The 25449-nt window shown below is 39.8% G+C and overlaps 1 protein-coding gene across 2 annotated transcripts in view; it reads right to left on the reverse strand.

Annotated features, from left to right (window-relative positions):
• Positions 1–6865: 6865 nt before the first annotated feature.
• Positions 6866–25449, reverse strand: part of Rbl1 (RB transcriptional corepressor like 1) — a 55302-nt gene continuing 36718 nt past the window's right edge. For both annotated transcript variants that reach the window (XM_021235651.2, XM_005084597.4), the window contains exons 18-22: positions 24122–24193; positions 23134–23212; positions 18416–18564; positions 11466–11630; positions 6866–7919 (exon numbers count right to left, since the gene is read on the reverse strand). In XM_021235651.2, the coding sequence (XP_021091310.1) occupies positions 7749–7919; positions 11466–11630; positions 18416–18564; positions 23134–23212; positions 24122–24193 (636 nt within the window). In that variant the 3' untranslated portion in view covers positions 6866–7748. The remainder of the gene's footprint in view (positions 7920–11465; positions 11631–18415; positions 18565–23133; positions 23213–24121; positions 24194–25449) is intronic.

The raw sequence follows: 25449 nt of genomic DNA on the forward strand, positions 1-25449 counted from the left end.
TCTCGGGATAGCTGAAATCTTTGCTGTAAAGTTTTTGCAGATACATGAAATTGTTTATGAAATTGCTGTGCTCGCTCTGTGGGGGAAGCGAAAAAGGCATATTTTCTTCTAGTGCACAAATCTACATCTTCATTGCCTTTTGATAAAGGTCCTTGCAAGTTAGTATGAGCCCTAATATGCTGTATAAAAATTTTCTGATCACGATGCCAAATCAACCTCTGCAACTCCTGTAGGAGCTTGCAAACTATACTGTTTGGTTTAATAGATCCTGCAACCTCCAGGGCTCTAACAGCATTCACAACATATGCCGAATCAGAAATCAGATTAAATGAAAACAGGCAATTTCTAAATACTTCAAGAACAATTTTACACTCAATAATCTGGGGGGAACCAGGTGGATACTAAAATTGTATTGGATCCTGATGTTCTATCATATAAGCCCCGCAGCCTGTCTTCGACCCTTCAGTGAAAATGTTTACGGCTCCAGGAATAGGAGCAGTCGCAGTCATCTTAGGAAAAATGACCAGGTGTTCCTTAAAAAATGACATTAAAGGGTGCTTTGGATAATGATTATCTATTTCTCCTGAATATCCACAGCGTAGAATGGCCCATTCATCTACTGTCCCACAAAGGACCCTAACTTGTTGAGCTGTATATGGGGATTATGATCTTACTCGGTATCCTCCCAAAGTATTGGAGACATTGTTGTATTCCCTTTTGTGCTAATTCTGCAATCGCTGTTGGAAAATGCTCAACAGTTTTTCCCGGGGAGGATCAGGAATGAACCCATAGCAATGGGCCATCTTGCCATAGCAAGGCAGTAGGCTGAGAAAATGTTGGAAGCACACACAAAAGAATATCCATGTTTTCTCACTGGCATTTAAGGCTGGCATTTTGTAATTCTGTCTGTATACTCTTTAGTGCTTCTCGGGCTTCAGTGGTTAACTGCCTAGGTGAATCTAAAGCTGAGTCCCCATTGAGGATGTTATACAATGGTTTTAACTCATAATTAGGTAATTTCAAATAACACCTGATCCAATTTATATCTCCTAGCAACTTTTGAAAATCATTAAGGGTTCTCAAATTATCTTTTCTAATCTCTATCTTCTGTGGGATAACTGTATGAGGGAAAATCTTAGCCCCTAGATAATTAATAACAGTGTTTCTTTGTACCTTTTCTGAAGCTATGACTAAGTTACATATCTCAAGTAATTTCACCTAATTCTAAGTATGCCTTGTTGAGCGTTTCTTCATCCTTAGCAGCCAATAGAATGTCATCCATATAATGGATACATCTAATCTTTGGAAACTCCTCCCTTAAAGGGGCGATAGCCTCCACAACAAACAATTGACACATAGTTGGACTATTGGCCATTCCCTGTGGCAGCATTATCCATTCGTATCTCAAATCGGGCTGCTCATGATTACATGAAGGCAATGTAAATGCAAAGCGCTTTGAATCTTTGGCACATAAAGGTATAGAAAAGAAACAATCCTTAACATCTATAGAAATAATAGGCCAGGCTGCGGGCAAAGAGGTTAAAAGTGGAAGGCCGTGTTGTACTGGGCCCATAATTTGCATCTGCTGATTAATAGCTCTAAGATCCTGAAGCAATCTCCACTTGCCAGAACTTTTCTTAATTACAAAGATGGGAGTATTCCATGGAGACACAGAGAGCTTTATATGCCCCAAATTCAGCTGTTCTTGCACTAGAGTTCTGGCAGCCTCCAGCTTTTCAGAGGAGAGTGGCCACTGGGGAACCCATACTGGCTCCTCCATTTTCCAGGTAATGGGAATACCTCCCCCAGTGGCCCCTAGGAAAAACCCAAACCTAGGTTCTTTGGTCTTTGCTGTGGAATAATGGGACTAGTGCGACCCTGCAGATGTTTTCCGAGACTCCGACCTGGGACGTATCCCATTCCTTTCATGATATTTTGAGATGTCTCGGAATATTCATTGGTGAGCTTCAAACCCATATTTTTTAGTAAGTCTCTACCCCACAGTGAAATTGGTAACTCTAATACATAAGGCTGAAATGTCCCTAAGTGTCCCTCCTGATCTCTCCAAGACAACTGTCGGGCACTGATGTCAGGGGCTTTAGCATAGCCTAACCCTTGTAAAGTTTGGGAGGAGAGTTGTATAGGCCAGCCAGGAGGCCAATCTTTGGTAGCTATGATGCTCTTATCATCTCCAGAATCTAATAAGCCTAGAATTCTCTTACCATTCACTAGTAATTCTAAAGTTAGGCGCTGGTCGAGATCTAGGGCAAGGAAGGTCAAGTTTGATCCCGTGGAACCAAAACCTCTTTCTCTCCTCTCCCTGGTTTGAGCTGGAAATTTATCATGTAGGCTTGGCAGAAGCAGCAGCTGTGCTATCCTGTCTCCAGGAGAAATGGCTGTAATCCCTTTAGAGGATTCTACCATAATCTTTACCACACCTGTGTAATCAGGATCTATCACTCCTGGATGTACTCGTAGCCCTTTTACGGTTGCAGATGATCTTCCTAGAAGCAGGCCCACTGTACCAGGCTCAAGGGGTCCTTTAACGTCAGTGTCTACAAGTTGGACCCCCCATCCTGGGTGTTAATACGAGTCTGGTGGTGGAGCATAAGTCCAGCCTCAAGGAGCCTGAAGTGGCTCTCCTCGGTCCCTCTGATGTCGAAGAGAGGGCCAGGTTTCGGGGTTCTGCTCTTGGGCTTGATTCTCCATGGCCCCATATATTTGCGAGACCTGGGGTTGTGGGCCCCGCTGTCCATTTTTTGGACGAGCTCCTTCATATCCCTGAGCAAAAGGCTGTCCGTTAATATCTTTCACTGATCTACAGGCACTAGCCCAATGATTTCCTTTCTTGTACCTAGGGCACAACCCCGGCTTAGGCCGCTGGGTGGAGCCACTGCCTCTGTTACTACTTCCTCTTTTAGGGCATTGCCTTTTAAGGTGTCCTTGTTTGCCACAGTTGAAACAGGCCCCTGCATTTCCTCCTTTTTAGTTAGCTGCATCACCGCAGCTACTAGGCCTGCATTGGTCAGTGGACCTCCTAATTCTCTACAGACCTTCAGCCAGACTTCAAGGCCTTTACCTTTATATGGGATTATAGTAGACTTACACTCCTTTGTGCACTGTTCATAAACCAACTGCTTAATCAATGGCATAGCAGTATCTGGATCCCCAAACACTCTTCCTGTAGCTTCTACCATTCTAGCCACAAAATCTGAGAAGGGTTCCATAGGGCCTTGTAATATCTTTGTAAAGTTTCCACTGACTTCACCTCTATTGGGCAGAGACCTCCAAGCCCTAATGGCTATTTGGTTAACATGATCATACACTTGAGGGGGATATCCTGTTTGTTGCTGCACAAAACAACCCTGACCAAGTAACATGTCTACATCCCAGGCAGGGATCAAGGCCGCACCTTGATCATTGGCAAATTCAATTTGGAAAGCTCTCCAATCTAAATATTGTCCTGGCGATAGACAAGCTCTTACCAAATTCATCCAATCGCCAGGTGTCATGCAGAAGCGGTTAAGTGCTTCCACCTGGGCAATTGCAAAAGCTACATCACTCCATAGGTGCGTACCGAATCTGCCAGGGCTTTGACTATTTTAAAGTCAAGCGGCTCATGATATCTCTGTTGGTTACCATCCTGGAAAACTGGACAAGCCAGTGGCCGGGTGATCTGAAACTTGGCACGAACAGTGCGCCACACTTCCGGGCAGAAAGTATTGCATCCAGGAACTTGTAGTTCCTCTGGTGAACAGTAAGGTGGAGGAGCGGTAGGGCGGTGCCCTTGCTTTGCAGGTGTTCTTAAAGAATGTTTTCCCATTAGCTCAACAATCTCTTCCTCCTCATTCTCCTCGAGGTCCTCCTCTGTTTCTGAATCTTCCCCTGATTCTTCTAATTCTTTCCTCAGCTCCCTTAAGGAGGGATAGATTTGTTTCTTTTTCCCTTTCTGTTTCTTCTTCCTAACCTCGCCTTCTGATTGTTCTGATTGTTCTGATCTTTCTTCCTGGAGCATCTCGAGGGCAACCTGTCCTTTCTCTATAGCCTTTTTGTTCCCCTCTTGATCCTCCAGACAACTGCGCATCAGCCACCATACTGGCCGAATGCATGGTTTCAGCGTTCCTTCTTTCCAAGTAAACTCCAGGTCTTTTCCCAGCTAATCCCAGCTAGCCACAGAGAGGTTCCCTGAAACTTCGAACCAGGGTGCAATGGCATCGCATTCACTCAAAAACCTCTGCAACGTGGCTTTGCTTAAGTTTAATTTTTTAGAAAGAAGCAGCTCTTGAAGAGCCAGAAAAATTGGATGTGATTATGACAACCCATTATGCCTTTTTAAAGTCTACTCTTAGTCGGTGCGCTCTGAAGGTGTGCAAGTTGGATAACAGCACCAAAAGACAAGAGCCCACACTACAATGTTAAACAGTAGCCAAATTATCACCACAAAAGCGGGGTCCATTTACTTTACTCTCACTCTGCAAGCTAAAGCAGACACGAAGTCTTTTATTTTCAGTTTGCCTTAGCTGTGAACTGTCTTGCTCCTAACCAGAGACCTTATTGCTCCTAACCAGAGACCTTATAGCTCCTAACCTGAGACCTTATTGCTCCTAACCAGAGACCTTATTGCTCCTAACTGGAGACCTTATTGCCTCTTTACTGAGGTCCTTATACCACCCGCTTACCTTGGGAACTTACCGGTACCGCCCCAACTGTGAGAAGTTCTGACATCCCCCGTACCGGCGACCACTTTGTCGCGTCCACCCTTGACCAGCAAGAATGACGCGGCAACGAGGAATCTTTTTTCTCGCAGTTTATTCGGAAAACTTGCTTACCGGGAGTGGCTCCAACCCCAGGAAGTCGGGGCTTAATATATTCATCGGTAGCCAATCAACTACACCCAGGTGGCACGTTAGGATAGGTCATCACCAAGCAGATCTAGAAGGGTACGTGGCCTTACTCCTAATAAGGAGTTGTTTACTTACTGAGAGCACTCGCCAAGGCGGAAACTGGCGCCATCTTATAGGCGCAGTACTCTGCAGCTCCCAACAGGCATGGTGGTGTACACTGTTAATCCCAGCACTTGGGAGGCAGAGGCAGGTGAATCTCTATGAGTTGGTAGCAACCATGGTCTATATAATGAGTTCCAGGACAGTCAGATCCTGTCTCAAAAAATACTTTATTTACTTTTATTTGGTTTTTTGAGACAGGGTACCTTTGGCTATCCTGGATCTCAAACTTTATGTAGACCAGGCTGGCCTAAAACTCACAGATAGCTGCCTGTCTCTGTCTCCTGAGTGCTGGGATTAGAGGCGTGTGCCACCACTGCCTGCCTCTTTTTATGCATTTTTAAAGATTTGTTTCATTTTTTAAATACATGTGTGTTTTCATTACTTTTCTATCGCTATGATAAAGCATCACAGTAAGGGTAACTTGTTTGTTTCCGGCTTTATTGATTCTTTGTGGATTTCACATCACGCATTCCTTCCCACTCATCTCCCTTCTACCCCCACCCCCCACAGCCATCCTCTGCCCTTGCAAACTCCCTGCAAAATTAAAAGAAAAACCAAAAACCAAACAAGCAAAACAAAACCCACAAATAAATAAATACATAAATACATAAATTATAAAAAAAAATGTTTAAGTGGGTTTACGGTTCCAGAGGGTGAGAGCCCATGATATCTAGTAGAGTGAAGGTGTGAGGGCGGGTACAGCTGAGACCTGTATCTCAGACTGCAAGCAAAAGGCACAGAACAGACTGGGAATGGCATGAGTCTTCTGACATCTCAAAGCCCTCCCCAGTGACATATTTTCTCCTACAAGGCCACACCCTCTAATCCTTCCTAAACTGTACTACCAACTAGAGACCAACTATTGAGGCACATGACCCTGAGGGAGGCATCTCATCCAAAGCTTCACTCTCTGTGTGTGTGTGTGAGGGAGGGAGAGGTGGGAGGCGAGGCTTGGAGGCTAGAAGATAGTACTGGGTCCCTTGGAACTAGAGTTACAGTGGTTATAAGCTGCCCAGTATGGGTGCTGGGAACCAAACTCTCGCACTCTGCACAAGCAGCCAGTGTTCCTGACAGCTGAGACATCTCTCCAACTCCAAGACACGAATTTTAGATGTTTGCACATTTATCTCTAGTACTATAGTAAAAAGTACAATTGTGTAATAGTTTTTAAAATTCTAATTTTTATTAACTGTTTTATGTACATTAATACAAAGTTCTGAAAATTGATAAAAACATGTCTCAAGTTTTTTAACACAGTCATTGAATAAATCCACATTTATATTTTGTACATTAATAATGAAAGTGATACAGTAGTTATAGCTACATAGAAATATGTACAAGGATGCAAGACGGACTATTATTTGGCTTATTACAACGTGTAGATACTACACAAAACACAAGAATACAATTTTCAGAAAAATAAAATATAACCCAAATCTTTTTAAAATTTAAAAATAAAATTTTTGTTACCATCCATCATTAATTGGTAGCCAAATCTTGGACTAATTCAAATTAGCTAGTTTTGGAAAAGTTAAACATTATGCTGAGCTAGACTGCCAGGTCAATACTTTATATTAAAAAAAATAAGTTTGCAGCTAAAATGTTTATACTAGCACATCATATAGATATTAATTAAGAATGGCTTACTCACATCTTTTCAGATTCTAGAAACACACAAGAAAAGATGAACACTAAAGACCTGATTCTTTAGAAGGCTATATCTCCAGTATGGAAAGATCTTCAAGGGGATCCAGGAGTTAAACCCCAGTGGAAAACTCACAAGAAACCATAATTATTGGAACAAAGAGTGATATAAGATAGAAAGAGAAAGCAACTCTTAAACTGAAACATTCTGATCATAAAGCATGAAGTGATTTTAATGTGAAAGCTTCAAATATTTTCAGGAAATTAAATAAACAATGAGAATGAAAAATTGATCTTTTTTGAGTCAGGATCTTGCTATGTAGCCCAAGTTACTCTGGAGCCAGGCTGGCCTGACACTCCCAGCAATCCTCCTGTGTTGCTGGAATTACAGGCATGTTCACTGTACCCAAGAAGGATGATCTCATCATAATGCTACTTTACTAATGAAATTGAATTTCTCACTTATCTGAATTTTATTCTATTAGATTAAGAAGCAGTTTCTTATTTTAAGAACTACATGACTGAATACAATCACATATAATAATTAAGGTAATATGAAAATCAAAACTATATAGTAGTTTTAAGCACAAAGCTGCTTGTACGTAAGGAGGGGAAGAAGACAAGGGCACAGCCAGTATAGCACAGTGGTGGCAGCTGATGTGCAGTTACTACAGCGGGCCCAAAGCAGGCTGGTGCATCAGCAAGCTCACATATTGTGGGAGCTAACCTAACCTTTAACGTGCGCACACAGCACAAGCATCTCAAAGAAGACTCACTGACCTCATATTAAAAAGTATAGGAGACATTTGATCATTTTGAAAAGACAGCTAAAAAACAGTTTCTCCTTAATTCATCCTAAAAAGTAAGCCAATGAACAAACATTTTAAAAAATATTAATATTTATAAAGGCACTTAAATTTTTTTCTAATCTAACTGAAAATACATGTTTGTCAGATACATTTTGAATAAAAAATTTTAAGAAGGAACTTACTTTTGGTGCAAGTTTTTTGTATAACCCAGTGATAAAAGTGTGAAGGATGGAGCCCCCAGCTTTCTCCAAAACAACCCAAATTGCTTTGATCAGAAAAAGTAGTGCCCTTAGTGATTTGCTCTTTCACTGACGACATCTTGTAGCCGTTTAAGTAAAACATCATCGTTCTCTTGGCAGAGACGTTTGGCAGGTGATTCAGCATCTCCACTGATGGCTATTACCCGCTTCTTGGTTTTCTGCTCACCTTGCCTTATCATGTTGTTGATATCTTTCAAACTCTACAAAAACAAGAGGGCATGTGTAAAAGACCGGAAAAAAAGAAAAATTATAAGTAATGAACTAAGCCTTTCTCCTTTCTATCTTCTATCCTAATCTAAGTACTGGTGTAGACATTATCTTTCAATCAACCTGAAGGGGTGGCTTCTTGAGTGATTTTAAAAGATGATGTACCTTCTAACAGTAGTTCTTAAAATGTAGCCTCCAGACAAAAGTAGCAGAGGCACTGAGGACCTGATGTTAGAAACGCAAGTCTACAAGCCTTACCATCCACTTTCTGAGTCTGTGTGTGTGTGTGTGTGTGTGTGTGTGTGTGTGTGTGTGTGTGTGTGTGTTGTATACAGCACATTATCAGCATGTGTACAGAGCTCAGAGAACAACTTCTGGGAACTGGTTCTTCCCTTCCAGTGTGGGTTTCTGAGACAGAAGTCACACATTAGACTGTGCAGCAAGTGCTTTCCCTCGCTGTACTTTCTGACCGGCTGCAACCCAAGTTTCATGTTTGTTTCTAAAATCCTTTCATTTATTATTTATTTATTTAACATGCATGAATGTTTTGTCTGCATATATACCTAGTGCACAAAGAGACCAGGAGAGAGTTTCAGGTCACCCAAGACTGGCATTAAAAATAGTTGAAAGCCACCATGTGGGTGCTAGGAATTGAACCTAGGTCCTCTGAAAGAGCAGAGTAATATACATACACATATATAGTATTGTATATTATATATAGTATATGGCATATACTATATATAGTATGTATACCATATAATATACGTTTATAGATTATACATTATATACTTTAATATATACTACATATTATATATTTATATGTATATAAAATACATACACACAATTTATTTCAATTTTTGTGTGTTTTTCTCTATTGGGGGGGCAGATACATGTCATGGTACACATATGGACATCAAAGGACAATTTGCAGGAGTCATTTCATCTTCTATTACATAGGTGCCAAGGATGTAACTCAGGCTTGGTGGGAAGGGTATTAACCTGAACCAACTTACTGGTTTTATTTTTCTTTTCTCTGAGGCAGGGTCTCATTATATAGCTCAGGCTGGCCTAGAAGTCTGTCTTCCTCTGACTGATGCACTACTATGCCTGGCTTAACACAGTAATACTTTTAAACTAAGATGTGCTTACTGGTTGCTGGGAATCCTGACAATGTAAAGACTCAGATTTAGCAGGTGTGGGTCTGTGGGTCATCCCAGGTGATGCTGATGTTATATAGGCCATGAGAAGTAGTTCTTGAAACTGCATCCCGGTTGTCTGGACCTGCTAGTTCTTTGTGATTCTACAAGTCTACAGGGCAGCACTGGTGTTCAACAAGCTCCCTGGGTGATTCTGACTCTGGCTTTGGAATCACTGCCTTGGATCTCAGACAGTTTATCTAAACACCACTATGGGAAATAAATCTTGGAAGAGGAAAATACAAGTTTCATCTTGGTCAACTTTCTTTGACAAGTACAGGAAATCGAGGAGTTAAGGAGATGTTACTGCACTGACACAATTTGTCCAAATAATACTTTAACAGTTTTTTGTAAACTTAAGATGCTGTTTTGCAATCTCAGAAATACTGAAAAATCTTATCTCAGAGATGCCTCCATTAGTGTACAGGGTGAAGATGTAATAAAAGCAGATATAACAGGAGGCCCCTGTTTTATAACTTTTCACTAAGCTGACGGTCATCCATCTAATGCACTTAACTTTCAAAGCCATTCTTTAAAATTAACATTCTCATATAAGAATGGGTTTATAATCCTCATAAGTTTGAGGGCAGCTTGGACAATCTATTGAGACACTTCTCAAAACAAAGCAAAACAAAAAACACCAAATAGGGGCTAGAGAGATGGCTCAGTGGTTAACAGTACTAGTGGCTTTTCCAGAGGATCCAGATTTAACTCCTAGCACTGACATGGCAGCTAACTAACTGTCCAAAACTCCAGTTCTAAGGGATTCGATGCCTTCTTCTAGCATCCAAGGGCACCATGCACACAAATAGTGCACAGACATACATGCAGTCAAAACACTCACATAAAACAATAAAGTAAAAATTAACAAACAAACAATCTTAAAAAAAAAAAAGTGGTAGTGGCACATACCTTTAATCCCAGCACTTGGGGAGGCAGAGTCTGGCAGATCTTTGAGTTTGAGGCCAGCCAGGTCTACAGAGTGCATTCGAGGACAGCCAGAGCTACACACAGAATTCTAGTCTTGAAAAACAAAACAAAACAAAAATGACATCTTAACATTCCCTGAAACCCCACATGAGTAGCAATGGATTAAACTATATCATCTAGCCAGGCAGTGGGGGTGCACAACTTTAACTCCAGCACTCGGAAAGCAGAGGCAGGTAGATCTCTGTGAGTTAGAGGCTATCCTGGTCTACACAGTGAGTTCCAGGATATCCAGGGCTGTTAGACAGAGAAACCTATCTTGAAATACCAAAAAACAAAACAAAAAAACCCCTATCAATTGAATGTAATGCTCTCTTTTCCTTTTCTTCTCTTCTTGTGGTACTAGGATCAAACCCAGAGACTAGTTCAAGCTCTCGAAGTGCTTTACCAGTGAGGAACATCTGCAGAACTAAACATACTGCTTTTTCAGTCCAGTCCGGACTAGAATCAAATCTTCCTGCCTTGGCATTGTTAGAATACAGACCAGATTGCTTTTCAGGCCACAATAACTGCAAAGTCCCTCTCCTCCTATACATTCTGACAGGCATTCTATTGATAAGTGTTCCCTCTCTCAGTGATTCTCCAGAAACAGCCTTACAGGTGCTTGGGATTTTTTACTTGAGATGTTGAATGTGCATGCTTGGAGGATACATCAAAGGGGTACTGGTGGTCATGTAAACTGCTCCCCACCCACTTCCCTGCCCTGTGCTAGACAAGCAGGGAGCCTGGTGCTCTAGAGTCCTACCTGAGGAACATGAACTCTCCTTAGAGCTCCCACACACTGTTGAGTCTGTCCATGCTGTTAACAACCTTTCTGATAAACTTCTTCTCCCTAACAACAGGCAGGTCTAAGCATCCCTCTTTAGCCCCACTTCTGAAACTGTTCAAACAACTCAATAGTTAAGTGCTGGAATTACAGGTATGTACCACTATGCCTAGCTTACAAAGTATGCCACAGTTGGTAGCTTATATTTTATTACTGGTAACTTTGTAACAAAAAGATTAATGAATATTGGCTGATAAACTGAGGCCTAATTTTTTTTTTTGGTTTTTTTTTTTTTTTTTTTTTTTTTTTGGTTTTTCCAAGACAGGGTTTCTCTGTATTATTTTGGAGGCTGTCCTGGAACTTGCTCTGTAGACCAGGCTGGCCTCGAACTCACAGAGATCTGCCTGCCTCTGCCTCCCGAGTCCTGGGATTAAAGGCGTGTGCCACCAACGCCCAGCAAAGCCTAGTTGTAAGAGGTAAAGTTACTTGAAATCCAACTTTTTCATAATTACTTGAAATTCTAGCTTGAAATTCAACATTGAATAAGCATATGAGCTGTTGTTCTAAAGCAAAGACAGCATGCACCTTACCTTAGAAGGGCTGCCATTGAACTTGTACAACAGAGCACTCCTGGGGGTAAGGCCCGATCCATTTTTGTGCGGTGAAACATAAATGGAATGCTGCTGGGAAATGCGGCGTGGGGAGCCTGGCTGCTGCTTAATATGTGGGAAAGGAGAGAGGGGTGGAGCATCCACCTGAAATAATCCAGAAATTGTATTTTTAAGACAAAAGGGTAAAAAAACATATTTTTGTCCTGATAGCAATTCTTTGCTAAAAGATATTTGTGTTTTAAGAACTTATTTATGGCTGAAAAAGGCAGAAAAAAGTTATTCATTGTTTCCATCAACTGTTAATAGGTAAGCTAAAACTTACCTTCTTGGATCACCTGAGAAATGTTATAACTAGATTTGCGGAGTCTGGGTAAGCTGGGCACACTGGTGTGTTTGTAATGTTAGTACTCAGGAGCTGAGGCAGGAGGATATTAAACAGAAATAACAACAAAATAAACAACTGGGACAAATCACTAGGAATGGAAAATCAGGAACATGTGGACTCCTGTGTTCATACTATGAAGATAAGAACAAGGCTTGGGGCTAGTTCATTTCCAAGTACCATAAAGAACAAAAAACAAAAAACAAAAACAAAATAAAATAAACCCAGTCCCTCTACCACCACAGAAACAAAAACAAACCATATCATTGACTGATAAAGATGAACATAAGGAAAAGAAATTTCTGGGTGGTTGTGGTGCACACCTTTAGTCCCAGCACTCAGGAGGCAAAGGCAGGTGAATCTCTGTGAGTTCAAGGCTAGCCTGGTCTACAGAACGAGTTCTAGGACAGGCCCCAAAGCTACTGAGAAACTCTGTCTTGGAGAAAAAAAAAAGAATTAGAAAAGAAATTTCTAAGTGATTGCCTGCCCCCCCATCACAAACAGGCCGAATGAAAGGACAAATGCAATCCGGGATTTAGAAACTGGGTTCACAAAGAGAAGCCCTGAAAAAAGCTCAAGCTGAATGAAGATGGAACTCAAAGCTCAGTGCCCCAGTTAGAAAATGCAGAGGAAAGTCTGAGAAATATAACAGATCAAGTAGATGCTAGACTAGCAGGTCTCAAAGACAAAGTTGAAGAACTAGACTATACAATGGATATAAAAACGTTTAAAAAAAAACAAGAAAGATGTTAACAGGATCCTAGACCTTAGTAGGCCCCCAAATCATAGCACAACTGACTCCATGATGGAAATACCATTCAAGCTGTAAACCTCAGCACACAGACAACACCTCTACCAAATTAAAAGGAGAAAGTCTCTAAATTTACTAACCTTGCTTTTTGGCTTCTATAGCTTCTCTTCTGGTTAACTGTTCCTGTAAACTGACGTATGTCAACCCAGGATATGGTTTCTGTGGTTAAAAGCTCACCCTGAGAAATGCTTGGGATCCCAACCACCCGCTGTAGTCACCAGCTGGCCAATAAAGACTTTCTATTGGCTTACACCTATACCTAAGCAGTCTTCTCTGATGTATCCCCACAACAAAAGGGTTATGCAGGAACTATGGTAAACCATGAAAAAAAAAAAAAAACAAATCTTTGACTAGAGACACAGATGAAGGAAGAGAATCTGGGTCAATGGCACAGACTAGATCATTAACAAAATGAGGAAAAACTCCCCCAAATTAAGGAAAGACACACCCATACACACATAAGAAGTACACAGAACCCTAACTAGACAAGATCAGAAAAGAAACTCTCCCAAAGCATATCATAATTAAAACATTAAATACACAGAAAAAAAAGTATTGAAAGCTGTTGTGTGATATTTTGTGTTCTGGCAAATAAAGCTTAATTTATCCAGGTACCTTACAAGAACAACTGCCAAATGACAGGTATCCCCAAGGCTATGTAAGAACTGACTGGAGATGTTAGATTTGAGGAGATTTAAGGAAGTGATAGTCTCATATGGTATGCATTCACCTTTTATGAAGCAGATGTTAAATTCATGGTCAACTAGTAACAGAATTGTATCATCAGACTGGAAAGACTTGGTTATAGAACCTGGTCCTCAATTACAGTGGAGAATCTGGTGGAAAGATGGCTAGGATCATTGAACAACAAAATAGAGATAGAGGTATTGAAATTTAACAAGACCAACTTCTTGGAGAGGGCAATTATGCTGATGTACAAAGACAGTCTCTATATAGACCACACCTTGGTTCAATGCTGTGTGGCAGCTTTGAATGCTTGGGGCAGAAAAATGAAAATGTAAGGTGTTTTAATTGTGGCAAACAAGATCATGTAAAAAGGGATTGTAGCCAGGGTGTTCCTAGAAACAATGTTTCTTCTAATCTAACAGAAGACCTTTGCTCTTCTGGAGTATGCAGAAGGTGTGACAAAATCTGACATTGGACCAATGAATGCAGATCAACAATGGACAGTCAAGATAACCCTTTGCCATGAGGAAACACCTTGGGGGGCCAATCACAGGCCCCCATGTCAATTTTGGCTCAATCATTCCCTGTCACTGTGGGGGAAACTCCTCCACTGAGTAATTAAAGGACCTCATGCCTATTGTAAAAAACGTACTGTTCTGGATGATAAAACAGCATTAGAAGATAAAAAAAAATTCAGGAGAAATCACAAAGCAAACATAATAAACATTAGATTTGAACAAGAGACCTCCTGATTAGAAGAGGTGATAGTTCATCAAACAATATGACCATTCAATCTATACTAACTTATAAGGCTAACAAGTGCTTTTTATTTGATCAGATATAACTTGTCAATAGGGCACCTCTCCAAAGTTAGGGTTGGAGCAGGGTTTTGTTTTTGTCTTTCCAGGAGAATGAAAGCATCTAGGTAAGGAATCTGAATACCAGACAAATTAGACATCTGGAGAAAAAGGACGAATTATCCAGAGATAATGTCCCAAGAAAAAGAGTAAATTGGCCTATTGGTATATCACATTATAAAAATTTTATAAATGTTCCAAATGCTTGTTTCTGCTGTTCTCTACAGACACATAATGTAAATGGTCTTTTTGTAGTCCCAATTCAATCAAAAATTAAAGCTGGCTTTGGGGTTGGAGGGTGGCACTCTCATTCTCTAAACCCATGCAAGCTTATTAAAAGGAAAATCCAAAATTCTGTCTCATGTCAGAAGAGCCACCTGATATGGGACAGAAGAAAAAAATGAAATCAAGGAAGTATTCTATTACCACTAATCTCATCATTTTTTTTGGTTTTACTTTGACTCTTTAAAATTTTTCTTAAGGTATTAAGGTATATTATCTCAAAATGTATAAAATTTGTCAGGCAGTGATAGCGAATTCCTTTAATTCCAGCACTTAGGAGGCAGAAGCAGGCAGATCTCAGTGAGTTTGAGGCTATTCTGGTTTACAAAGTGAATTCCAGGACATCCAGGGCTGTTACATAGAGAAATCCTGTCTAGAAAAAAAAAATGAAACAAAACAAATTTACACACACACACACACACACACACACACACACACACACACACACACTTTAAACTTTTTGTCATAATATTAATGGTCACACAGGGTACTAATTCTAGAAAAAGGCTTCATCTACTTTTCTGTACATTACTTTGGGTTTGAGTCTCAATCAGGTAACTAGGAATTAAGTTTTTGTACTCTGGATGTACATAACAAATTATGGTCCTTTAACCTATTTAAGATCTGCTGCATCTGACATTTAAAATGTTTAAGTATTCTGTGGTAAACCTTGACCATGCCTAACAGCAACCTTTGAAGTCTCCAACAGGACTTTGGTAATGCCACTACAAACTTTCAGGAAAATTTCAAGGTGACTAGCTGAGATGGTTCAGTCTCACAGAATACTCTAGCCAGGACTTGAGATAAGCCCATTACAGAGACTGGACAACAAATGCTACAGCTAGCTCTCCCAGGACTTGACAATCATCCCAATTTTTGTTTCAGGGTCCTTAAAGATGCCGCCACCCCCAGACAGCAGGAAGTAATTTTAAGAACACGACACCCACATTCCCAAGAGGTAGGGTGGGCAGATTTTTGTTGTTCAGTGGGTTATAGATATTTGTTATCATTTAGAGGGTTTGATGACAAGTTGTCATTGTTCATGGTCAGGAAAAAAGCTGAACCAAAGAGAGCAGATTCAGGGATCTCATTCTAAAAAGAAAAAGGGGATATAAAAATAGGATAAAAGGGTAGATTATTGAATCTAGTTTTAACCAAAAATCAACTACTAGTCTCAAATATTTTATATTGATAGACTTTTTGTATATTGATACATATTTGAGGTTATTTTTCTTATACTGTATATATGTTTCTACTCTTTTTTTGTAATTTGATACAAATTTAAGGTTATTTTTGTTAGAACACACTGTACATACATTTCTAATCATGTTCAAGGTATTGTACCTATACAGCTCATTCAACAATGTAATGTAAATTTCTAGTCCCTGAAAGTTATTATTATGAACTGTTTAGGATAATAAAGAAATGTAGGTTAGTAGTTAGTCACCTATTATAATCAAACTTTTAGTCATGTTAGGTATGTTTTCAAGGTCAAACTGATATATTTTAGATAGACAGTTGGTCTTCAAACACTTCAGAGATCTACAGAATATGGCATTTAGGATGTTTTAATAACATACTATTCTTTTTTTTATGACAATAAGACATTCTGCTCCTGGTAGCACCAATCTACTTCAGAGAAGAGGATGGGCATCAAAGAAACTCCATATGGAGCTTACTTTCTTTGTAGCAAAAGTTAGTCACTTGGAAAGAAACTGCCCTTGCCTTGACTGCTGACAGTATGCTGTCCAAATTGTACAGGGAGGACACAAGAGAAAGTGACTGCTGAATTTTTCCAAGACCACATGGAACAGTCTTTCAAAAATCCTCCTTCGAAGAGAAGTCTGTCAGATATTCTAGGCCTGTAGGCCAAAGATGGATGCCCCAATGCTACAGAGGAACCTGGGGGTGATGTCCAGGCAGCATGATGTTTCTGTCATTTCTTAGTTTTGTAAGTTGTTTGATCTGCACTTCCTGTTTACTCAGGTAATATTATATCCTTCTCAGGTCTCTAATGGAGTTAAAGACTAGATAGTTATAGTTTTCTTATTACCAGACTCAGAAAAGAAACTCACAAAAGAGGTGTAATGTGTATAAGGTTGAGAGGCATAAAAAGATAGTTTTGGGTTGGTAATCAAGTTAGGATAGAAAGTGAATTAGGTACAATACTTTGGACTCACCAAGAAAGGATAGATAATGAAGTATTTTCTCTGAATTTGTTAAATGCTATGGACTAGGCATTGTTAATGCAATCATTGTTTGTTAATACTTATATATAGTTGTTGTACATACTGTATATAGTTTTTCTATGTTAGTTAAAACCTTCGCTTTTTATTTAGACAAAAGGGGACAATGTGTGATATTTTGTGTTCTGACAAATAAAGCTTGGTTGGAGTCAGAGGGTGGAGCGAGCCACTAGTTAACTATAGAGGTCTGTACAGAGAGGAGACAGGAAGGGATAAGGTGGACAGAGAAAGGATCGAGGCCTTTTTGGATGAAAGAATGGTAGAGGTAGGAAGCAACTGGCAGCTAGCTGCTCCCCTGCTTCTCTGATCTTTCAGGTTTTTACCCTGATATTGACTCCTGGCTTTTATTGATACGATTAATTAGATATTCATATCAGAAAGCTGAAAGAGAAAAAAATACAAGTTACATATAAAAGAAAACCCACCATAAGCATAGCTGACTTCTCAATGGAAACTTTGAAAGCCAGAAGAGCCTGGAGAAATTCACTCAAAAGTTCCAAAAAGTTCACGATGCAAATTATTGTAACCAGTAAAACTATCTTCTGTGGCTGAAGAAGAACCCAAAAAGATTTATGTCCAGAGACTGGAGAGATGGCTCAGAGGTTAAGAGCACTGGCTGTTCTTCCAGAGGACCTGGGTTTGATTCTCAGCACCCATATGGCAGCTCATAGCTATGTATAACTCCAAGATCTGACACCCTCACACAGGCATTAATGCAGGCAAAACACCAAAGCATATAAAATAAAAATAAATAAATTATTTTTAAAAAGATTTATGTTAACCAAAACTCTAAGGAGAATACTGGAAGCAATGCTTTGGACTAAAAAGAGGAAGAAGCATAGCCAAGAGACTCTAGAAAGAAAACAAAAAAGGTGGTCATTAATGAAATACAAAGCATGACTAAGAATACAAACAGAAAAAAAAATAATAAAAACTGCAATCAACACATAACTCTCAACAATAACTTAGAAATACTAATGATCTAAATTCTCCAATTAAAAGATTTAGGCTAACTGAACACAATAACAAAATCCAGGCCAGGTGTGGTGGGGCACACCTTTAATCCCAGCACTTGGGTGGGAGGTAGAGGTAGGTGAATCTGTTAGTTGGAGCCCAGCATGGCCTCCATAGCGAGTTCCAGGACAGAACAGCTAGAGCTAAAGTGTGAGACCTAGTCTCAAACAAACACAACACAACAAAAAGGAAAAAAAAATCCTGTTTCTGTTGTCTGCAGGCTATCCAATACAAAGTGATTAGTCCTGATCCATACATATAAATGCCACACTAAATGGACTCAGAAGGTTATATTTATATATTTATGAATTTTCTAACATGTTCTAATAATAAAGAAAAAGAAGTCATCAATTTGAGAGGGGGAGTATGGGAGGGACAAGAAGTAGGAGGGGGAAATGACATAAATATATTTCAATAAAATTTTTAAAAATTTTGAAGAAAGTAGAAAGACTTAAAACTTACTATATGGGGGCTAGAGAGATGGCTCAGTGGTTAAGAGTACTGACCGCTCTTCTAGAGGACCTGGGTTCAATCCCCAGCACCTACATGGCAGGTCATACCTGTCTGTAACTCCAAGGTCTGACAACCTCACCGACAAACATGCAGGCAAAACACCAATGCAAATAAAATAAATTATTTAAAAAACTTACTATATGATCCTGATTGGACAAGTCATACTTCAGTGCAAATGACTTCACTCTTCCTACGTATATTGTATTGTAGAATTTGATAAGATCACCTCTTTCCTCTTTCACTGGTTCACTGGAACAGTTGGGCGTCTTTGTGGCATCTTCTATGTCTGTTAAGAAGAAATGATCATTGTGATAGGTATTCTGTAATATTACATTAGTGGCTTGGATTAAATTCCTTTTAACAAAATTAAAAAGAAACAGAAATCCTTATAAAAAGTAATGAATAGTTTTAGAAAAATCTATCTGTACACTTTACAAATAGAATTGGTAATGCAGGGGCACATGCCTATAATCCTGGCAACTGGAAGGCTGGGTGAGGAGGGAGGATCAAGAGTCCAAGCCAGCCTGGGATACCGTGAAACTTTGCTAAAAAATCCAACCATAATGTAGAAAAATGTAATTGTGTGGACTGAATGTAGTACTCTTTTCTCTAGTGACAGTTCAGAAAACACATTTCACAAGGGCAGCTTTTGAGCTCACTGTCACTGCAAGCCTTTATTAAAGGGGAACCAGATCTGATTAGGTCTTAAGTAACTCTTCAAGTGGGTGGCAGTGAAAAACCCAGAACCCCAGAGTACAGGAAGGCCTGTAGATGCTCATACTGGTTGTTCAAAAGGCAAGGCATGTATTCACAAGTTAAAAAAGAAGCAAAATGAGTCACACATGGTGGCACACGCCTTTGATGGCAGCACACAGAGTTCCAGGTCAGCTAGGGCTATGTAGTGAGACCCCTGGCTCAAAACACAAAAGAAAATCAAGATGAACTGTTTGTGTTTATCTTTCTGTAAATGCAAGTTTAGTAAGCAGTAGGGATTGTTGTTTGTTTTTGAAACAGTCTTATTCTATAATAGAAGATAACTTCAAAGTTGCAGTCATTTTTCTGTCTCTGCCTCTAGTGTTGGGATTTAGGCTGGTCAACAATTGACCAGCACATTCCTATTTATTTATTTATTTATTTATTTATTTATTTATTTATTTATTTATTTATTTGGTTTTTCCAGACAGGGTTTCTCTGTGTAGCTCTGGAGCCTGTTCTGGAACTTGTTCTGTAGACTGCCTCTAGTGTTGGGATTTAGGCTGGTCAACAATTGACCAGCACATTCCTATTTATTTATTTATTTATTTATTTATTTATTTGGTTTTTCCAGACAGGGTTTCTCTGTGTAGCTCTGGAGCCTGTTCTGGAACTTGTTCTGCACATTCCTATTTATTTATTTATTTATTTATTTATTTATTTATTTATTTATTTGGTTTTTCCAGACAGGGTTTCTCTGTGTAGCTCTGGAGCCTGTTCTGGAACTTGTTCTGTAGACTGCCTCTAGTGTTGGGATTTAGGCTGGTCAACAATTGACCAGCACATTCCTATTTATTTATTTATTCATTTATTTATTTATTTATTTATTTGGTTTTTCCAGACAGGGCTTCTCTGTGTAGCTCTGGAGCCTGTTCTGGAACTTGTTCTGCACATTCCTATCTATCTATCTATCTATCTATCTATCTATCTATCTATTTATTTATTTATTTATTTATTTATTTATTTATTTATTTGGTTTTTCCAGACAGGGTTTCTCTGTGTAGCTCTGGAGCCTGTTCTGGAACTTGTTCTGTAGACCAGGCTGACCTTGAACTCACAGAAAACTGCCTCTGCCTCCCAAGTGCTGGGACTAAAGGTGTACTCCACCACAACACATTCTAGGACTCTTTGTTTTCTCCTGCATAACAGGAATTCTATATTTGCTCAAGATGCTTTCCTGTTTGTTTCCTATTTGTTGCTGTCACTCTAAAATAGATTCTCACTTCAGACAGAGCTTTAGGCTACTCATTGTTTAGAGAAATGTATATAAACTCCAGTTTACCTGTATTTTTGGTTGTGAGCCTAGCTTTTAACAGCTGAGTAATCCCTCCAGCCCTTCAGCTTACTTATAAAAGAATCACCTCTCTCCTCCCCTCCCCCCCCGTCCGAGACAGGGTTTCTCTGTGTAGCCCTGGCTGCACTAGAACCAGCTCTGTAGACCAGACTGGCCTCCAGTTCAGAAATCCACTGGCCTCTGCTTCACAAATGCTGGGAGTAAAGGTGTGCACCACCATGCCCGGGCTGTTTCTTTACAGTAGTGAAGAACCTACTGCCAATTAAAAGAAATTCAGCATATAAAAATGAGTATTTTCAACAGAGCTGAAGCATGCCTTCGCCTTAGGAAAACCAGAAAACTGAAACAGTTCAGGGATATGCAACTCCTGGGAACCTCCAAAAGGGTCTCAGATCCAATTAGGATGTCATCTCCCACAGCAAAGTGCTGGGGATTCAAGTCAGGGCCTGCACATTCTGGCAAAGTGCTTTTCTAACCTCCATGGGCACATATACACAATACATAAATTAAAAATAAAAACCCTTTAAAACCAACTAGACAAGGGCTAGAGAGATGGGTCAATGGTTACAGGCACTTTTTCCTCTTGCAGAGGACCTAGGTGTAGTTCCAAGCACCCACATGGTGGCTCACAGTCCATTCAGTTTTGCCATGTGTACCCACAGGACTCCAGACTCTTAGAGAATCTCTCCCATCAACAAGAAGGCCTTTACCAGAAATGGTCCCTCAACTTTTAGAAGTGTAAGATATAAACCTCCATTTTTTCCTTAACTATACAGTTTCCAGGTATCTTGATATAGTAACAGAAAATAAACTCAGAAACTTGGTAATAGCTGTTGTAGGCCAATCTCATCACATGAATCAACTGAAATTATTTAATGTTTTCACTAAATTACAGGTGAAAAGAAGGAAAAGCATCCCATGGTCATGAGTAGACACAGTTCTACATCCCATGATGAACACTTGAGGAAAGAACGTGAGGGAGCAGCAGTACAGTCTCATGGGGACTGTTTGGGACACGTGTTAGGGAAAGCTACCTCCAGCTTCATAAGCGACTGCTCAATGACTGCAGCTGGGGCCTTTGTGCAGACTGTCACCAGTCTTTATGTTCAGAAGACTCAGACCATGATCCTTGCTGCTTAAAGATGAAGAAGGCAGAGGCCAGTGAGATGGCTGCTGGACAATAAACAGTCACTTGAGTGCTCTGAAAGACCAGTTTGCACTCTTGACCACTGAGCCATCTCTCCAGTCCCTGTGTATGCTTTTTCAAAAGCAAATTTTGGGTTACAGCTGTAGCTCAGTTGGTGTAGTGTTTGTCCAGCATATAGCAGGTCCTGGATTCAATTCTCAACACTCCATAAAGTGCATGGTGCCACAAACATTTAAAGCTGTGCTAAAGAGGTGGGAGAATCAGAGCCGCAATGTCATCCTCTGATACACAAGGAGTGCGACATCAGTCTGGGCTAGAAATCTTGTCTCAAAAAACAAAAGCAAACAAACTTCACAGAATAAGTAGGTAGGGAATTCAGTGGCTTTTGCTGTTCCACCTGGTTTATTCTTTTATGTATTTTGCACTACCTCAGGAATAATGTGCTTAAGTAAAAAGTAGATGTGGCCTATAAACACTGAGATAGTCAAATTCTGAACGAGTATTAAATGGTTCACATCTGAAACATCCCCTATAAGCTCACAGCTAAAACCCTGATTCTCAGCCTCTCTCCTCTCCTTCCTGCTGTTGTCCACCATGATGTTTGCCTCCTGACAATTCAGAAATAATGGAGTCAGTTGACCAAGGAACAATAACTCTGAACCCATCATGTCTGTCTGGCTTCTCTCTCTCTCTCTCTCTCTCTCTCTCTCTCTCTCTCTCTCTCTCTCTCTCTCTCTCTCTCTCTCTCTCTCCCTCCCTCCCTCCCTCCCTCCCTTCCTCCTTCCTTCGTTTTAAATGTTTTCTCTCAGGTGTGGTGCTGCCACAAAAACTTAGCACTATGGGACTGTTGACTGAGATCCTCAAAGTTTAACTTGCAGTACACCTGCCTGTTACTTTTCTTGCTGCTGTGATACAATATTCTAAAAGCACTTCAGGAAAAGGGCTTTGTTTGGCACAGGGTCGAGGGTATGGCTCATCACGACAGGAAGTCACAGCAGCTGCATCACAGTCAGATGCAGAGAATGATGGATGTAAACACAGCTAGCTTCTTCATGCAGTCCAGGACCCAGTGTACCTTCTTGTGACAATCCCTCCTAATCATGCCTGAAGGCTTACTAGGTGATTCCAGATCTTGTTGACAATGAACACTAATCAACCCAACACTATAGTGAACAGAGATGTGCAATTTAAAAATTGTCTTTAGGTCTGAGAGTGTAATGCAGTGGTATAAGTGCTTGCCTAGCACACTTAAGGCTTTGGGCTTCTAATCTCAGCAATACAGGGAAAAAAAGGGGGGGTGGGCATTGCAAAGATAGACCAGTTAAAAACATGTACTGCCTTTGCAGAGGACAGTTTGGTTCACAGCATCCACATCAGACAGATTACAAATGCCTGTAACACTAGCTCAGGGGATCCCAACACCCTCTTCTAGCCTGCACAGGCACCCAGTCAGTTTCTCTCTCCTCTCTTCTTTTCTCTGTCTCTCTGTATCTCTCTCTCTCTCTCTCACACACACACACACACACACAAACAAATCTTTACAAACAGTGAGAGTGTATTGCTCATTCCTCCTATGAGTTCATGTTATCTGATACCTACTATATTGTGTACCATGTAGTCAAAGATTTATTATGTATAGCATATTAAGTTGGATAGCTTACCACCATCTGTCATTTCACAATCACCATTGTATGCCACAACTTCTCTTGGAATACTTTTTAAGAGAACACTCCTATATACCTACAAGCCAGAGGGGGGAAGGATCACTCAGTCACAAAGAGATACAAATTAAACAAAATCCAAACAATAGCAAAATAAAGTCAATTAGGAAATAATTCTCATATGGATTATCATCAAGAGTTAAAATTGGCCAGGCAGTGGTGGCGCACGCCTTTAATCCCAGCACTTGGGAGGCAGAGGCAGGTGGATCTCTGTGAGTTAGAAACCAGTCTGTTCTACAAGAGCTAGTTCCAGGGCAGCCTCCAAAGCCACAGTGAAACCCTATCTCGAAAAACAAAACAAACAAACAAAATAAAACCCAACAAACAAACAATGAAATATTATTGCATATATCTTTTGCTAGGTTTTCTAGTGAAAAATGTCTCTCCTCCTAAAATGAACATAAGTTACTCCAGAAATTGTGAGAATATATGCATGACATGGATGAGTCAGAAAGAGTCAGATTTCCTAACTTCCTTTTAAACAGTCCTTTAACTCTTGGGGGCTGGGGAGATGATCTGCTCAGTGGTTAAGAGTGCTGACTACTCTTCCAGAGGACCTAACTTCCTTTTAAACAGTCCTTTAACTCTTGGGGTCTGGGGAGATGATCTGCTCAGTGGTTAAGAGTGCTGACTACTCTTCCAGAGGACCCAGGTTCAATTCCCAGCATTCACATGGAGGCTCACATCCATCTGTAACTCCAGTTCTAAGGGACCTGACACCCTCACACAGATGTACATGCAGGCAAAACACCAATGCACATAAAATAAAAAAATAAAATTTAAAAAACAAAAGAAACCTACTTCTTGAGTTTACTAACCAGAACATTCAAACTACAGTAAAACTATCAAATAACTACTTTTTATGACTTGTCAGGAAAGAAATAGCCAAAAATGTATTTTTAGACAGTAAGAAAAAAATCTAACTCACATGACTATTAGCTTGCGGCTGATTCCTATAACTTTTCATTATTTCTTGAAAAGTTCTTTCTTCTTTTGTTACCTAGGGAATAAAAAAATTACATTTATCAACTGCTTTTGAAAGAAAAATGACTCTGAACAAAAACTTCAATTATAGTTTGGTACTGAGCAGAAAGCCATTAACCCCAGGCCAATCCATGACTAAAAACCACATAGAATTATAATTTTTTGCTACCTTTAAGTTCAGTCTCTGTGGCCTGTGGGGACACAGTTAACAGTTTCATTAATCAAAAATCACTAGAACTGGTATGATAGAACTATAATGAAAATGAATTTTACGAAAAACAGCAGAAGAAAACGCAGACCTGCTGAACCCCCTGCAGTCTCTGGTTTTATTACTTTTAAGTACTTATTTAAAAGTAAATTAACTACCTACTATCAGACAGAAAATGTCTTGCAGTGATTCATAAAAGAACTGAGTAGTTATTACAGGATTAGATTTTGAACGTTTTAAGACAGTCTGTAAGAGTTATAATACTTAGAAGTCACAGTAGGCCTAAGGAAAGGAAACAGATTAGTAACCCAAAGAGGAATTCCTTCTGTTATCTATTATCATAACATAGATTTCAATTACTCCTTCCCTGAATTAACACTGAACCCATTTTCTATAATGATAACTTAGAAGTGGAAAAGCCTGAATTCTGACAGATTTCTGGAAAAACACAAGTGATTTTAATGAAAAACATTTGTTAATACTCTGCATAGAGATTTTTTTATTTTTATATGTATGAGTGCTTTATCTGCATGAATGCCTATGTTCCAGATGCATGCCTGGGGGTAAGGCAGCCAGAAGAGGATATCAGATCCCTTAGAACTAGTTACAGGACGTTGGGTGCTGGGAATTGAACCCAAGTTATCTTGAAGAGTAACCAGTGCTTGTATCCACTGAGCCTTCTCTCCAGCTCCCACATATCAATTTTAAAGAGGTATAGACAGGAAGATCACAAAAGAGTTTGGAAACATACCCTTTGCCTCAGACACTTAAAAATCAGGTCTTAAAATTGTATACATTAGCTAAGATTGCTAGTTTGGCCAATATATTGTCAAAATAGAAGTTTAAATGATTTTTTTCATATATGTTAAACTTTTAAAAAAACAAGCAAGATGGGTTATTTTGTGACCTCAAACATGGTGTAGCAACTAAATGCAAAACTTTTGCAGAGCAGCATGATATAAATCAAAGAAAAGACATACAGAACAGAGGCATCCTACACTAGATTATGAATGAAGAGAGTCTGTGTTGCCACTTACTAGGTAACTTTAGCCAAGTGACTTTCT

This window comes from Mesocricetus auratus, unplaced genomic scaffold, assembly GCF_017639785.1.
Source record: "Mesocricetus auratus isolate SY011 unplaced genomic scaffold, BCM_Maur_2.0 Super-Scaffold_100028, whole genome shotgun sequence".
NCBI lineage: Eukaryota > Metazoa > Chordata > Mammalia > Rodentia > Cricetidae > Mesocricetus > Mesocricetus auratus.